Source organism: Copadichromis virginalis, linkage group LG8 (genome assembly GCF_057382275.1).
Source record: "Copadichromis virginalis isolate Kocher_CV1m ecotype Utaka linkage group LG8, C_Virginalis_male_GT1.1, whole genome shotgun sequence".
In the NCBI taxonomy this organism is placed as follows: domain Eukaryota; kingdom Metazoa; phylum Chordata; class Actinopteri; order Cichliformes; family Cichlidae; genus Copadichromis; species Copadichromis virginalis.
In genome coordinates, this window is record NC_140625.1 from 7817298 (window position 1) to 7834104 (window position 16807).

A 16807-nucleotide genomic window follows, 5' to 3' on the forward strand; every position below is an offset into this window, starting at 1 on the left:
TGATTCCAGTCTCTCGTCCTTCCTTAAAATAATGACCAATCATTCATCAAGTATCTTTCATGTGCCGCATTATCAGCTATAAGAAATCTGTTTTCTAGCTTAACGAGATTGCTTTTGTGCTGCATAATTTGAAAGTGTGTGGATTTATTTTCTCTTTATTTTTTGTTTTAGTGTGGATTTTCCACAGAACCATGCCTTCTCCCGCTCCCAACATCACGTTACGAGAGAACGGGAGAGAGAGGCGGGAGGGAGAGCGAGAGAGGGTGCTGTTTACATTGTGAGCAGACCTCAGATTTACAGTCATCCAGCTGCACCGCGGAGACAACAGCTGCCTCTATTTAAAGGACAGTTTTTCCGTTTTGTTGTCATTTGCCAATTTAGGCTTTACGCACAGTCATGATTTTGACGCACAGGTGAACTTACCTCACCTCAACGCACCCCGATCAGAACTCAAAAAAGGAGAAAAGAAAAGTGTCCAGTTCACACTCTCCTCCTCCTCGTTTTTCCTTTTTTAATTTCTCGAAGTGGAGCAGGTCGTCAGAGTCATGTCCAGGAAGAAGACAGCGAAAGGCAAAGGCAGCTCCAAGAGCCCCAAGGCATCTCCGAGCAGCGGGAGGACGGGGAAAGGTTTGACCGCAGCTGCTGCTCCGTCCTCCGGGCTGGTCTATCCCAGCAGACCATCCATCAGCAACAGCGGAGAGTTTTATGACATCGCCTTCAAGGTGAGCACAAGCTTAGCGTGGGGTATTCGTCTTATAGAGACTTTACCTGAGAAGTGAAGCGAATTAGCATCAGCCAATTTTAAAAAGTCCCTCTTTAAAGGAAAAAAGTGTCTTATGTTCTTAGTTAAAAGTGTGCTTGTGTCCAGTAGAATGCATGACTCTACAGACAAATCACAGTGAATGTCTGCAGACATGAATCTAAAGATGATTAAAGATGATTCATTTGCCCTGAAAAGCAGGTTTTTTCTTAAAATAGTGGGCTTTCTACTTTGTTTCTACTTTTGTAGTTTTCAGGCATGGCTGTGTATGGAAGTTAGTTTCGGCCAAGAAATATAATTTCCTATTGTGTTCATTTTTATTTCAGAATTTTCTTTTAGTTTAGTTTCTCTGAGTTATCATCTCATCTCGTTTGACTGCTGGATAGTAGCTCTATATACATCATACACCTTGTCATCTATGTTTCAACAGGCTTCTTAAGCCACTCAAGGTGCTTTAAAGCAGAAAAACATACGTAACATATGCAAAAACTGTGTGCTGTGTGTTTATGCAAGAAAACAAATGTTGTTTTCAGTGTCGTGTTTTTGACAGTTTTTCCTCCTGTGCTTGAGATTTCCTCATGTTTACCTTCCAAACTGCTCGCACATGCATGAAATGCTGCTTAGTGCATCCGGTGTCTCCTTTCAAGCGCTGAACTTTAGAAACATTAAGTGTTGCTGCACACATGTTGTCCGGTGCAATAACATGGAAGAGCTGATGATGATGGAGAGAGGTTTCTATTATTAATGAGATAAATTAACTGCAGTGGAGGAGAGCAGCGGCGCTTTTTGTTTAACAGGAGTGGAGCTGACAGAATAAGTGCTACTGCCATCTCATGGTAAAGCTCAGGTTTGATATGTCCTGATAGCTGTGTCAGGAGGCAGATGCCATCAGGGATGAAGGACTGTTTTAGTTTCCCGTACAAAAAATGTAACCCCCCCCCCCCAAAAAAACAAAAACAAAAAACACCATCTTGGTGTTTTGAAACCAGATGTGAGGAGTGAAAAGGTGGATGTGATTGACTGGTGCTCATAGGAGGTGATTGTCAGTCACATGATACGGCATACTTTGCTTTAATGTCGTTCATGAACACTTATGGGCACACAAATTGACAAAACTAACATTAAGTTTCACTTGTTATAAGTAGAAACAAGCAGATGAGCTTATAAGCTTATCAGGAAACTCTTTACTGACGTCAGGAAACTCTTTTGCCATACACACTTCCGTGCACCCAGATGTTTTTTTGCAGGGTGTCGCCCACTGCTGGCTGTTAAAAAAATGCAGCTTTTGCATCCCTTCCTTCTTCCCTTTTCGCAAGCTACATCTACGCTGTGTGTGTGTGTGTGTGTGTGTGTGTAGCCCACTTTATGTGTCTAAAAGAATATTTTTGAGTTATAGATTATAAATGAAAGACATTTTTTCATCATTTAAAAATCTAAATATCTTTTCTGTTTTACTATACTATATGCAATTCTAAATACACGGTTGTGCAAAAGTCTTGAGCCACTCGTCATTTGTTTATATTTTGGTAGGAAAATGGGAAATAGGTGCAGTAGTTTATTAAAATGTGCAAACTTAACACTTAAATAAATAAATGTAAATAAATGTAAGCCTGAAAGTCAATATTTCCATGACTGTTAGTGTTCCATTGTGTTTTTCTACTTTTAGTGTATTGACAGTGTACTTGGCATTACTGCTATGCTGAAAAATGAAGCATTTTCCAATTAGTAGGTCTTGCATGGTGGATCAGTATCAGACAGTACTTTTATCTGCATTTGTAATTCCATCAGTTTTGACAAGATTTCCAACACCACTGGCTGAGCCTCCATCATGTTTTAGTGGCTGTACTCACTTTTTTACCTCTCCTCTGACCTCCTCCATGCACTTTGATGACTTATTTTGTCAAACTGTCCTCAGAATGCATGGGGATGGTCAGAGGAGATCCTTCCATCTCTCTATAAGACTTACTGTAACCGATTTTCAGTCCAATTTTGTGTGTAATTTCACATAACCCAGCCTTTTCTTCCTGTTTCCCAGATACTGTTCAGCTACTGTAGGGTTTTAGGTGTTTTGGTTCTTCTTTTGTCCTCCACCCATTCAGCCAAGATATACTAAGATACACTTTCAGTTCTTTGGCAATCCTCTTGTTGGTGCTAAAATACTATTTGATATCTGTCAATCTGTGTTATCTTTAACATTTTCTATGGATTCAGCTAAAGACATTGAAATCAATTATGTGTTTTTTTTGACAATTGGTTCTTTGCTTAATTATGTCTGTTATGTGTACACATAACACTGGTTCATCCCTTGAGTTAGGTACCTTTTTATGCATGAATGATTCATAGGTATATGTCAAGTGGCTTAACTTAAAAAAATATTAATCATATGGTATAAGACTGGAGTGAAGGTGAGTGAAAAAACAGCAAATGTTTAAAGAAAAGCTTGAAAAGCCATCAGAAAACTAGAGAACTATTACTAAAAACCTATTTTGCAAATCACAAGAACGTCTGGAGTCTTGGAAGCAAGTACTACGTGTGACAATCTGGAAGAGCCAGATCTGGATACTCACAAACATTTAATGTTTTTTACTTTTGTCAAAGCTCTAGATCTCCATCGCAAAATTTGACTTGGTGGTTTTTACATACTTTAGCTAACAGAAAGACAAAAAAAGACAAACTGCAATGATTCATAAATATGTATCTTGATGCTATACTTGTTGTTAAACCCCTTGAATTAGTCTGTAGTACAATCATATCTTGACTGTTTGAAGTAAATCTCTCTGTACCTCTGTCTTGGCTCTTGACTTGGCTGAGGAATAATCAATAATGACACAGCATTGACACAGAACATACATAATTGAAAGTATGAAATGGAGATGAAAAAGACTAATGATATTCTACATTGGGCATATGCAAATCTAAATTCTCATTATGTGGGTGGCAGCTGGTATTAATAATGCACCCTGATTAGCAACTGTTCCCATGGTAGACTGACCAAAATCACAGCTCCACTTTGACTTTATGTGGTACTCCCACTTGTAACAGTTCAGTGTACCAAATGTCACCTCTGAACACGACAAATCAAACTTAAATGAACACCAATATCAGAGTAGACCACTGAATTAGAGAAAAAATGTATATATATTTATATATAATGTGATATGTAAAACATAATAAAATAAGCAGTTTTATGTCCATTGGTCTGTACATGCTGCTTTTTCCCAGTGTAGTGTATTTGTTTATGTATTTTTTTATATACCTTAAACATCTTCACACACACGCGCGCAAGATTTAAAATTTTATGAACCAATACATTGTCACCTTCTGTCTCAGGTGATGCTCGTGGGGGACTCAGGCGTGGGAAAGACTTGTCTGCTGGTTCGCTTCAAAGATGGAGCCTTTTTGGCTGGGAGCTTCATCTCCACCGTGGGCATTGATTTCAGGGTAAGCATTAGCATATAGGCTACATTGTGTCTGCCTGTTGACGTCATTGCTTCTTCAGCCAAATGTACGCTTTGTCAAGTTACTGAGAAATTTTAAATTCTATCCAGCTGTGGCTGATGCTTCCATCCGAAGGAAATCTCTTCCCACCAATTTTCAAACTTAGTCTGTCTCTGAGAATTGTAGCTGTTTGCAGTGTGAGTTGTGCCAGAGATTTTTTTTATGGAGGACATATGGTTCCGAATCTTTGGGACATTTTTGAAATGCTAGAGATGTTCGCTGCCTCCAAAAAGTCGATCAGCAGTCGAAACAGGAAACATATTAGTGGAATTGTTTTGCACTAACACATGTACGGTAAAGGTTTACAGCTGTATCAGAAGTATAAAATATGATATGATGATTCATGTTAAATATCTTTAACATGAATCATCTTAAGTGCCAAAATTTGGGAAATAGCTAGTGTAGCCAAAGGCAAATAGCCTAGCAGCTAGCAATCTATTTGCAGCCAAGTGACAACAGTGTATTATAATGCGAGGAGAAACAGCAGGTCTACGTTGTAATTTTAGTTTGTTTGAACAGATAAATATTTAAAATCAAGTCAATGTGAAAATGTTGAAAATTCAGGGTACTGTAAACGGTGTAGGTGTCGGGGATACTACAGAAATGTCTTAAAAATCCTGAAATGAATGTTCTGCCCACAACCACCACAAAAGCCAGGCTAGCATAGCAATTGCTCATAACAGGACCTCCTAAAGTTGTGTGTAGCTGTGTAGCATATTGGGTTTTTTGAGGGTTTTTTTGTGTGGTATTGTGACATTCCTAAATAATATATTTATAAATAAAATATCATAACACAGATGTGGTGAGCTAGAGTTTATCATGATCCATAGAATGGAGATTCTTAGACCTATGTTTACTAGATTTTTCCTTTATACAAGCACTACTGAGATTTTACATTGAATATTAATAAAGAGGGAGGCTTACACAAAGCATGATAACAATGAGAAAGGCTACATTTCCTCATAATGTTAATTAATAACACCTTTATTAAAGTTTTCAATATCTGGCAAATAATATTTTGACAGCTTTAACACCAAGTTTACACTTGGTGTTAAAGTCTTTATTAAATCTTTATCAAATATAAATATTTAAATATTTAATAAAGATTTTCTGTCAAAAATTGTAGGTTTAAATCAGGACTGGGACTATTTTGCAGTGCCAGAGAGGAAACTTTATAGCTGCTTTCACACTTTCAGTAGTGCTCTCCTTGACGATTGAACCGGCCTTCATGTGCAAAATCAGTACCTCTTAAATTCTTCGCTTGGGAAGTGCACTGATTTTCAAGGACAGCAGCAGCAAGCGGGAGAGATTGAGAGCATATTATTGTCTGACTGCGAGTGAGTAGCAGCCGCTAGAAAAAAGGGTTCAGCTATAATGACTAGCCTTTAAAAGTTTAAACCCTCTCTGTCCCCTAGGCGACACAATCCATTTAAACTGAATGGAACAAGATGAAAAAGTTTTAGTTAAACTAAGTTAATTTATTGATGGGTTATTTGCCCAATTTTTGCCCGTCGTGCCCTGGGGGAAATTACATAGGAGGCTTACATATAAAAAAGGAAAGAAAGAAAAAAATGGTCACACTTGAAGTGCCACAACTTGGGACTAGAAACAGTTATAGTAGAGGGTGTTTAATGGTAGAAAGTAGGAAAGCAGTGTTAATGCAGCATACCAGGGCATCTTTTGTTGTATATTCTTGGATACCACACAGGGGAAGCATTCTGTGTTGTCATTTTAGAGAACCATGCTGCTTATTGAGCATTCAACATATCAGTTGCTGTTTTACCAGGGCAGCCAGGGTCTCATGATACATATAAAAGAAGTAAAGGTATGATGTCGCAAGCAAAGGCTGCAAACTGTGAATTGGAACTGTGCTGAACACAACATTAGAGAGCACAACGCTGTTTCAGACTCAAGAAAAACAGAACAGCAAAAGAGGTAAAAATAGATAAAAGTGCTTTGTCTCCAGTCATTGGCCACAAAGACTGTGTAACAGAAAAAAGTGGTCATTATTACTTTGCAAGCAGACTATAGAGCTAAAAAAAACCCCTAAACTTTTACAGATTCTGGATCAAAAAACTCCTGTTATCCCAACCGAGCTTTGGCTGTTAGCGTGCTCTGTGTGTTTGTCCCCTCATTATCACTTCTATGACACGAAACCATCTTTCCTGGCAATTACAGTACAGGGGACAGTGTGAGCTGATTATTATGAAAAATACTATTTGTTATTTCAAAGATACATATTTAAGAGTTTATATATATACTTTACCTAAGTCTTTTTAGCATTTATAGAGATCCAGATGGATCTCATTAGCATTTATTTACTCATATACTGTAGGCAAAACAAGAACCATGAACCTGGAACATAGACAACATAACAGTAGCCATTGTGATGTCACTTGTTTTGGACTATATTTTGAAGCTTCAACATTTTTCTTGGGCTTTTTTGGAGCCAGAAGTGAAAACATTTATGCTAAGTTGACGTGTTAAGGGATCAGTTAATGCTAACTAGCTTGGCTAGCAAGCTAATAAAACACTAGTATCTCGTTCATAAACCAAACATCTTGTGCGGTCTGTACCATGTAGCAAGCTTTAGCATCAGTCAGATTATCAATCTAAATGGTTTTAGAGCAGGTAAAAGGCGCATACAGAATAGGTCCAATTTAATGAGTCCAGTTAGCAGAGGTGAGGCATAGCAGGCCTAGCCTCCACTGTCTGTATCGTAAATCTGTTAATCAAAGTGAAGTCCAGTATCCAGGTGGATGAGTTCACCCAACTCAGAGTTGTTCTGAAGGGGGAAGTATCCTGTGAAGCTAAATGCAATTCATACCATGGGCTTTGAAAGTCTACGGGTATTTAATCACTTTTAGAGCCAGCTTCAAGTGGTACTTAGACGTGATGTAGTTTTTGGTACTTGTGCTTAAGACCTTTACACACTGAGCGTGATTCTGATGCAGATGCAGTTTTGTCAGGTAACATAGATGGCCTGTATTTGTATAGCGCTTTACTAGTCCCTAAGGACCCCAAAGCGCTTTACACAACCAGTCATCCACCCGTTCACACATACATTCACACACTAGACACACCAATAACATTGAAAAATTCATCCTAAAAAACACATGGAAAAGTCAACTTCAAGCAAAGACGAGCTGGACCTGATGAAAGAAATGGAGATTTCGAGTTCATCCAGTTCTTACAAGAAGGCAGTAGGACAGCAAATTTCATGATATGATCTGAGCATTCAAGCTGTATCACAATAACTCATACACGTTGGTGGCCAGCCATTAAGGGGCAAACTGATTATCGGTTTCTAGCCCAACAGCACTTTGGCATACGGAGGGGATCAAACACCCACACCTGCTTTTAGTGTACAATTTTTCCTATCACCTGATATGAGTCAGATTTCTCCCCTGACACAACAGAAAGAACCACACTTTCAAAAAAAAAAATAAAAAATTAGAGCGATTTCTTTAACCTTTTTTAAATGCCTGTTTTACTTTTTGACAAAGGTGATAACTAAAAACCTTGCTCAAGGTCTATAACTCACAAGCACTCCCACACATGCTGACATTACCGTTTACTCCTCATTAGTGCGTCTGCTCAGACGCTCATCTCTTCAGTCTCTGCCTCTGTATATATGTTTTTGAAGTCTTGAGCACTTTGTGACAGATTTCAGTTATTATTAGGAGCCTGAATATCTGGGCTAGACACTGAAAGAAGCACTCCTTTGACGGTCTTTTGAAATGCGCTCGTTTCGTCAGGCTACTTATATGGGATCATACGCTCATTAGACCTTAAAATAATCCATGTGTGATTAACACTTTAGTGTGACTGCTTTTGTAAATGTACAGTTTTATCATCAGGATGAACGTTTTAAACAGCAGAACCTACATTAAGTCTCTCTTTAGTAAGAAAATTTACTTTAAATTGATCAGAAACGTGGTCTGATTCCCTGTATGTTAGCTAGCCCTAGCTAAAAATGACCTTCGGAAGGTGTGTGTTGCTTCTCATTGAGTGTGTTGCTTCTTCTAAGAATATATCTACCTACATTAGTAGAGTTCATTTCCCTTTCAAAAGAAAATTGCAGGCACTTGCCATTAACATTTTGTCTTTACTTAACCCCTCTGCTGTAGATAATGTTATCAGCTTGTGCTGAACAGTAAATGATGGGCGCCGGAGCTTATCTGCAAGGACGCCTGGGTAATTTGGGTGTCTTTGTTCTCATAACTTCCCTGGTACCAGAGGGTAGTATCCTTAGAGCTCAGTGAAAATCTTTAATTGGCACTGTCAGTGATATTTGAGGATAAGTAATTAATATTTAGCTGCTTGCAGCCGACACAGTGCCGCACAGGTCACCTCGACTCTCACCCCACGCTTAATTAAAATGAATATTTTAAGTTAAATTGCTCATACTGGTAAGTTACTTGGGTGAGTTTTTAAAGATCTGTTAGATGTGAGGCAATAACAGATTTTATGAGCAGGTTAACAAAAACTTATCTCCTTTTTTTTTTTTTTTTTTAATTTGTTGAAGTGTAAATATGATGTCAGAGTTGCCAGTTGTGCAGCCTGTGTGTCCATGCACCCATTAGGGCAGAAGCACTGAAACTGAAGTGCTGTAAATGTGCTGTCGTAAAGTTTAAAATGTGATATATTCCAGCACTGAGTGCGGCTGTGAGTGTTAGAAACCGGCACTATCGGCTCTGTCAGGAATGTGCAGCAATGTGACCTTTTTACATTTAAGATAATGAGGAATATGTCTCAGCACTGAGCAGGGGAAAAAAGTTTTTGGTACTTCTGCCTGCTTTTTTCTCTCCATCTATTTATATTTCACTTGACAGGAAGAAGTGATGAGTCAGAAATCAAACTTCAAATGCTGCTCGACCTCTCTCCTGTTCTATTTTTATTTGTTGTCTTTTCCTGGGAGAGGTTTGTTAGAATTTCTGACGAGATTTACCTATTCCATGGTGGAGGAATGGCAGATCGTATTCCCGTTTCTCTTCCCTGCTGCCGATGATACATGTGTGTGTGTGTGTGTCTGCATTTAATTATTTGTGTTTTCTCTTATTACCATAATGTGGTTTTCTGTCCCTTTCTCCACCCATTCACACAGCTTTAAATGCTGCACAGCACCAGGCTGGCTAATCATTAAACACAATGCTGCACAGTTCACATCGACACATGTGGTTTGTGTGTGTTTGTTGCTCCTTCCAGGCCACACACACACACACTAACAGTCAGAGCATGACACGCTGTTGACCACCTCACTGTATTTTCTTTTTGAACTAACTGCCATGTGACATGTTTTGCTTATGTCATTGTATGTGGGAATACAAATGTCTAGACAGGAGGGACAGCTGATCCAGAATCAGTTGCAAGGCTCTTATCTTAAAGACTCGTAGTCCTGTGTCACTCAAATGGAGCACTGCTCCCAGACTTTTAAGATTATGCTTCAAACTTTCCTTTTCTTTTTTTTAAAGGCATATCTTTAACCCTATCTTAGTTATTTTGCAATAGGCCTAGACTACTGGGGGCTTCCCATGATGCACTGGTTCTTCTTAACTCACCTTTTTGCACTCTCTTTGTGCTTATACACCACTCTACATATAATCATCTTGCTCTCTACCTGTTTGTTTTTTGTCCCGTCTCCTTTCCCTCAACCCCAATCAGTCGAGGCAGACGGCCGCCCCTCCCTGAGCCTGCGTCTGCTGGCGGCTTCTTCCTGTTAAAAGGGTTTTTTTCCTGCCCACTGTCGCCAACTGCTTACTCGTAGGATGCCGTGTGATTGTTGGGGTTTTCTCTGTGTTATTGTTCGATCTTTACCTTTCAATATTAAGTGCCTTGAGGTGACTGGTGGTGTAAAGCAGCGGTCCCCAACCTTTTTGGCACCACGGACCGTTTTATGTCCAACAATATTTTCACGGACCGGCCTGTAAGGTGCCACGGATAGATACAACAAAAAAACAAAAAAAACAGTACTGGTACCTAAAAAAAGAAGATTTATTCAAAACACACGGGAAAATGAGTTAATGATAAAAACGATTAAAAAAAACTATAAATTTCACACCCGAGCCTCAACTCTCGTGGCCCGGTACCAAACGACTCACATAGCGGTACCGGTCCGTGGCCCGGGGGTTGGGGACTGCTGGTATAAAGTGCTGATGTAACTAAATCGAGTGTTAATCTAACTCACAGTTGGTGCCATATTGCAACCCACCACTACCCTTGTCCCTCCTTTCATCCTCTATCTGACTAAATAAGTGCTATATCTGTAGTCGCTGATGCGTGTTCCATGGTGTGCTGGTGTCTTGCATGGTAGAGCAGAGAGGTGTACTCGCCCCAATTTATGCACTCCACGTATTCGCATGGAAGAGCAGGGAGGTCCCAGAACAAAGCTATGCTGCAAAATATAAATGAATGCAGATGGAAATAACAATCATCCTTTGACTATTATGGTCTTGACTGAGCTTCAGAGTTTGACTTTTGCATAATCATCACGTCTTAAATATCTGAACTTTACATTTTAAAATATTTCTCTGTAAGCTGATGGGCTGGATTTGATGAAAATTGCTTTGTCACTTTTTGGCACAAAATCAGAAGAGATCACAGATCCTTTCAGTGCACACGGAGCTCAGGATTTTAAAATGTATGTCGATGCCCAAAGGTGGAAGAACTGAAAACACACAGGAGAAATAATAGCCACAGTGTTTATCCCCCTTGGTAATGACTAACTAGAAAATAAATTACTGTGTAAGATGGAAGCAATAAGGGTGCAGCAAATACTGAAAGTGGCTTTTGAGAAGTCTCAGACCTGCAAGTCAGACTCTATTCTGCACATTCTAAACATGATTGCATGCTCCAGAAATGTACCTCTTCTCTGGTAAATTACTCACTGAAAGAGAAGTCACTTCCTATTGTGTTTTACTTTGTGAGCTCCAAGGTTAGATTTGGAGAAAAAAAGCTGCAGGACTGATTTATGGTGCAGAACTGGAACACACTGTTTCTCTTCTAGGGCAAATTAAACTAGCTCCTTAGAAATGTGTCGTGATCGATACAAAATCACATCAAAATCCGTTATCCTCTTGACCAAAGACAGAGAGGTTGTACTTTGCATCAGAGAAAACACCTCAGTTAATTGTTTTTCACATTTTGGCTAAATTCGTCACCTAAAATGTTTTTAGGGGAGGAAAAGTGAGGCATTAAAATCCATCTACTTTGGAGACTTATAGCTTTCTGGGCCACATGTTTTGATCTGGACCCATGTTGAAGTTCACTTGGTAGAACATCTTTGGGATTGGGATTGGACACCAGTTAATGTGGATCATCAAAGTAAAAATATCATGTCACTTATACTTAAAATAACAGTGTCCCCAAACTGCTCTTTGGAAAGGTTTTCTTAAAGAAATTTGACAGAGTTCAGGTTGTATGCTTTTATTTGTTGACTGTATTAAAATTAGCTTGTTCGTTCTGATCAAACTCCCAGGGCTAAAATTGGATGAGGTTGCTGGTGGTGGAAGATGAAGAGGGGAAGAAAACACTTCAGCAGCAGTATATGTCTGACTGAATGACTGGATTTGACTGGATTTGTGAATGGATGCTACTGTATGGGCTCGTCAAACTGCAGGCGGAGCAAAAATATGTGGCACTGAAGTCAGCCTGTACTCTGCATTTTACTACGTGGCTAAAAAAGCAATCTTGGTTTGTTTAAATCACAAATGTGAATGAAAGCGCTCAAACAAACAAAAGCTTACATCCTATGAATCTGTGGCGAAGGCAGATGGTGGATTTTTGAGAAGAACTAACACAAAATTGTTTACTCTTTAGTAAAGACGAAGCTCTTGATAGGCAGCTCTGGTAATAATCAGAAAATGTCACATTTCTTCATAACATTCCCCCTAAACTTTTTCGGAAAAGGCTGAAGATCAAAAAGGTCACAGTTTCAGCAGCGTTCAAGAGTTCTTGTGACGTTTGAGAGGCGCTGTTTTTATCTTCATCATAGCTTTCAGGATGGGTTGTCTGCTAGTTTCAGGAGATTCTCAGCAAACGTTGTTAAGCCTAAATTGTTGCCGTGAATATTAAGCTTGTGAGATTAAGCCTGCTTTACAAGGCTGGGGAGCAACAGTGTTCATGGAAAATGTGTTAATTTTAGACACTGGCAGTATACTGCAGTGAGATAGAAGCTCCTGGCTGTGATCTCAGTAATTCAATATTTCAGTGATCTCAGTTCTTACTAATCAGTATTAGTATTTTTGTCCCCTTCCACAAGTAACTCTGTGTATGTGTATACTTTCTGTACACACATATCTATAGGGTGTTACTACACATAGCACTCCCTGAGCCAGACGTCCATCGAGTCTGGGAGGCTTTTTTGGGGGCGGCTAATCTTAACGGTACCAGTGAACACTGGCAAACTCAACAGATTTCACAGTCTTACGTTTTAATAAACATGTGATATTTCTGCTTCATTTTCTGCTTCGTAATTTCCCGCTGACCGCGCTGGACAATGTTGGTTGTCATGGTAACAATGCACAGGTACACCAAAGGCAATTTTCATTGCAAAAAGCTAGAAGGCAGTCTTCAATATGCATGAAGCAGCAAAGACATCCACAAATTAGGACACACGCTTCTGTCATTTGCTTGGTGTCGTTTTATTGTTTTCTTTCAAGTTGTAGAATGAATCACAGACTTGATCCTTGCAGCCTACCAGTGCATCTATATTACATGTGGTGGGATTTGCCAGTGACCTGATGCACCCAGGATATGCATTATTTATGCTGACGTAAAGGCACTTATAATTTTCAGTTGCGTAACACTGTGTAAGCTGTGGGCTCAGCTGTGGACAGTGAGATGGCTCTGTGAGACAGCGTGGCTGCTATAAAGTGGAGCCTGTATGTATGTGTCCTTTGCAGACTGTAGCTCCTCGTTTTTGCTTTTCAAGCATATAATAAGTAATTATTAATAAAGATGATTAATTTTAAGAAACCAACACAACCAACTACAAACAAACACAAAACCAACAGAGGTAAAAAAGCCCCCCCCCCTTCCCCCCCCCTCCTTAATTGGAGAAAGGGAAAATGAAATATTATCTAACTATAGTATCTTAAAACATGTTAATAAATATCTATTCATTTTTATAAATTGTGTTTTTCTGGATAAAACCAAGCAGAACTTTCTTTTGAATGAGTTTTCGCATCACCTTTTCACTGAATCATCTTTCTGCACTGTCGAAGGCAGTGTTCCTTTAGCCCTCATAACCACCATTTGTAATTATTAACAACAATTTAACACAAACTAACAGATAAAACTGTGCACTGCAAACTAGTCTGCATTCAAAGGCATAACAGGAAGCCATGCGTATGAGGTGTAGGGTATGGTAGATTTAAAATCCACAGGTAAAATTAGACTTTAGTAGCACATTAGAATATTTTCACTTTGGTGTGTTTTGGCTAACTTTAAAATCAAACCAAAAATCAAATCAAATTACTTTTATTGTCACATCACATGCAGGTACACTGGTACAGTACATGTGAGTGAAATTCTTGTGTGCGAGCTTCACAAGCAACAGAGGTGTGCAAAAATACAATAACATAAGAACAAGCAAATATAAGAATGGGTAAATCTGGGAGTTATATGAATCAATATATGTACAATATAAAAGTGTATGCGCATTACTGAATGTGTATAGTAAATATGTATATCTGCGTGTGTGTGTGTGTATATATATATATATATATATATATATATATATATATATATATATATATATATATATATACATATTTTAAAAATTAAATAGAATAGACAATAAAATAAAATATAGAAAGTTTGGCAGTTGGAAATGCGCAAAACAAGTGGCATTTATATACAGTATAGAGTGCATAATGTTGAAGTTCTGGTAAGTGAAGGTGAGGTGTCTATGAAGTGTTCAGCAGTCTGATGGCCTGGTGGAAAAAGCTGTCTCTCAGTCTGCTGGTTCGGGACCGGATGCTGCAGAACCTCCTTCCTGATGGAAGTAGTCTGAACAGTTTATGGCTGGGGTGACTGGAGTCCTTGATGATCCGCTTTCCTCAGGCACCGCTTCCTGTAGATGTCCTGGAGGGAGGGAAGCTCACCTCCAATTATCCGTTCAGAGCACCGCACTACTCTCTGGAGAGCTTTGCAGTTGTGAGCGGTGCTGTTGCCATACCAGGTGGTGATGCATCCAGTGAGGATGCTCTCAATGGCACAGTGATAGAAGGTCCTGAGGATGTGGGGGCTCATGCCGAATCTTTTCAGTCTCCTGAGAAAGAAGAGGCGCTGCTGCGCCTTCTTGACTGTTTTGTTTATGTGTCCTGACCACGTAAGATCCCCAACCAGATGTACACCAAGGAACCGGAAGCTGCTCCCCCTCTCCACAGCAGAGAGAGGGAGCAGCTTCTCCTAAAGTTTATTTCATGACTTTAGGAGAAATCATGAAATAAAAAGCACTACACTAAGGTGATTTGTACTGCTTTCAAATGTAAAAATGGATCAAAATTGACCTAAGCTGTGTGTAAGGGTTAAAAAATGGAAAGGTACAAATTTGGAGGTTCAGATAGTTGCTGATGGAGCGAATCATTTCACCGTCATCGGGTAAAACCATTAAAACGAGCAGATATGGATGATGGTGTTGGTTAAATTGTAATGGTTACAATTTCTTTTCCAGCTTCTTTCTTGGTTAGCATAGTGGCTTGATTTCACTTTGTCTGAACAACACATGTGCTACAGACACATGATAAACATTGAAAATTGCTGTCACCAAAAAGGTTGTCATTCGTAGCCATGAACACAGAAAAAGAAGCTTTTTTGTGACTATTTCATGTTTTAGTAGGCTTTACAGCTGCATATGGCATTAATCAGCTGTACCCATTTTATTTTTAGCACTTAAAGCTTTTGAATATTATTTATTTAAGTTTTGTGTTTGAATTATGTACTTAGTACATGTGATGCATTATAGCTCTTAAGGCTATGGCACCAGGCTGTGGGGTGGAAAGTGAAAAGCACAATCATAACATAATCAGAATCATAGCACACCTATGATATCAAAACGTGTCATCATGTGACTCGAAGCATTGATCCACAGTTATCAAAAATTCTGTTCAAAAGCCATCAAACCTTGGAATCGCCCACATTGCAATGATCATTGTCAGAAATCTCCTTTCAGTCTGCAGCACATGGTCTCCTCCTCTCCTGCAGTATCTGCTGAAAATAAGCCATATGTAGATGCACTTCAGTATTCATGAATAAGCAAAATGATGAAACACACTCATGCTAATAAGCTGCCACAGGATAACAACATCAGGAACAGTACAAAGCCACATTTTCTCCACTCTTACATAACCTCAATCATTCCTGCTGTTTTTTTCTTTATTTAAATTCTTTCTGTAGGTTTTCATTTACATTTATGTGGCAGTGTTTTTTTTTTAAACCTTGGTAAATAATAAGCTGCAGTGTGAGAATATTTATGTTATTATTACTAGTAAATTGACAAAGGGGACCTGGACACCTTGGGGACAGATATACAATAAAATGAGATGCTTACAGAATCAAATGTATTGGTCTGCTTGTACCTCTTTATTTATTTATTTGCTTTTGCATCAGACAACTCTTCATGTGCTTGTTGAGTTCCCAGGAGACCGTTGTTATGGACCAGTAACCGTGACAACGATGCAATGCGATGAATATGTTGGCACTGCTTCCACCAGATTCAGCTCGTTCGGCTGGCAGATGGCTTTCAGGCTTTTTTTGAGCTTCAGGTTTATCCGAGGTCCTTCTCTGGTGACGGGGGCATGTTGATGTTGTCGCTGTTGATGTTGCAGCCGCTACAACCATAATCTCCATGTGGTGACAAATATACAGATGGGGGTATTAGCATAGTATTCCATCAGGACAGGTTTGCTCAAAAGAAAAACCTCACTTCCCATTCTGACAGTTGACTAATCTCAGACTGGAAGCATTCCAATTCAATCACAGTGCTGCAGTGAAGGCTGCCGAACACTGGAGCAAGTCTGGGTTCAAGTGTCAATCTGTGTGGCACAGGACTGCCTATAGAGAACTGATTTCTTACACTGGGAAGCAAATTATTATCTGCACACATCATGATGGAATTGTTAGCAATTTCAGAGCCACAAGGGACCTATCTTTAGTATTACTGGGAGGTTATATTTTACAACTAAACACAAGTTAAACAAGGTGACTTTGAATCACATGACAAATTTTTAAACAATGTGGGTTTTTTCTTTTTAATAAAACAAAAGTTAGCGAGTAGATTACATTTCCAAAATACTGCCAATGGCCCTGTAATATCAAAAAATGTAAATGACCAAAAACCCTTTGAGGCAGCATGGAAATGAATCACATCCTGATATTCAGCGAGGACATGTTTTATTAGGGATGTAATGATTCTCTACATCTACCATTTGGCTCTTTACTCAGGGGAATGACGGATCACGTGGTCGTAATTGGATCACAAACAATAAATGAACTATAGTATTCAAATTTACTCTTTATGGGATCTTCTTTTTCTTTTTTTTATAG

General features: G+C 39.0%; 1 protein-coding gene across 1 annotated transcript in view; it reads left to right on the top strand.

Moving 5' to 3' along the window:
• The first annotated feature begins 219 nt into the window (after positions 1-219).
• The window catches only part of rab26 (RAB26, member RAS oncogene family), a 112850-nt gene continuing 96262 nt past the window's right edge, over positions 220-16807 (top strand). Inside the window, exons 1-2 of the mRNA XM_085465558.1 lie at positions 220-722; positions 4091-4201. Of these exons, the coding sequence (XP_085321684.1) occupies positions 546-722; positions 4091-4201 (288 nt within the window). The 5' untranslated portion in view covers positions 220-545. The remainder of the gene's footprint in view (positions 723-4090; positions 4202-16807) is intronic.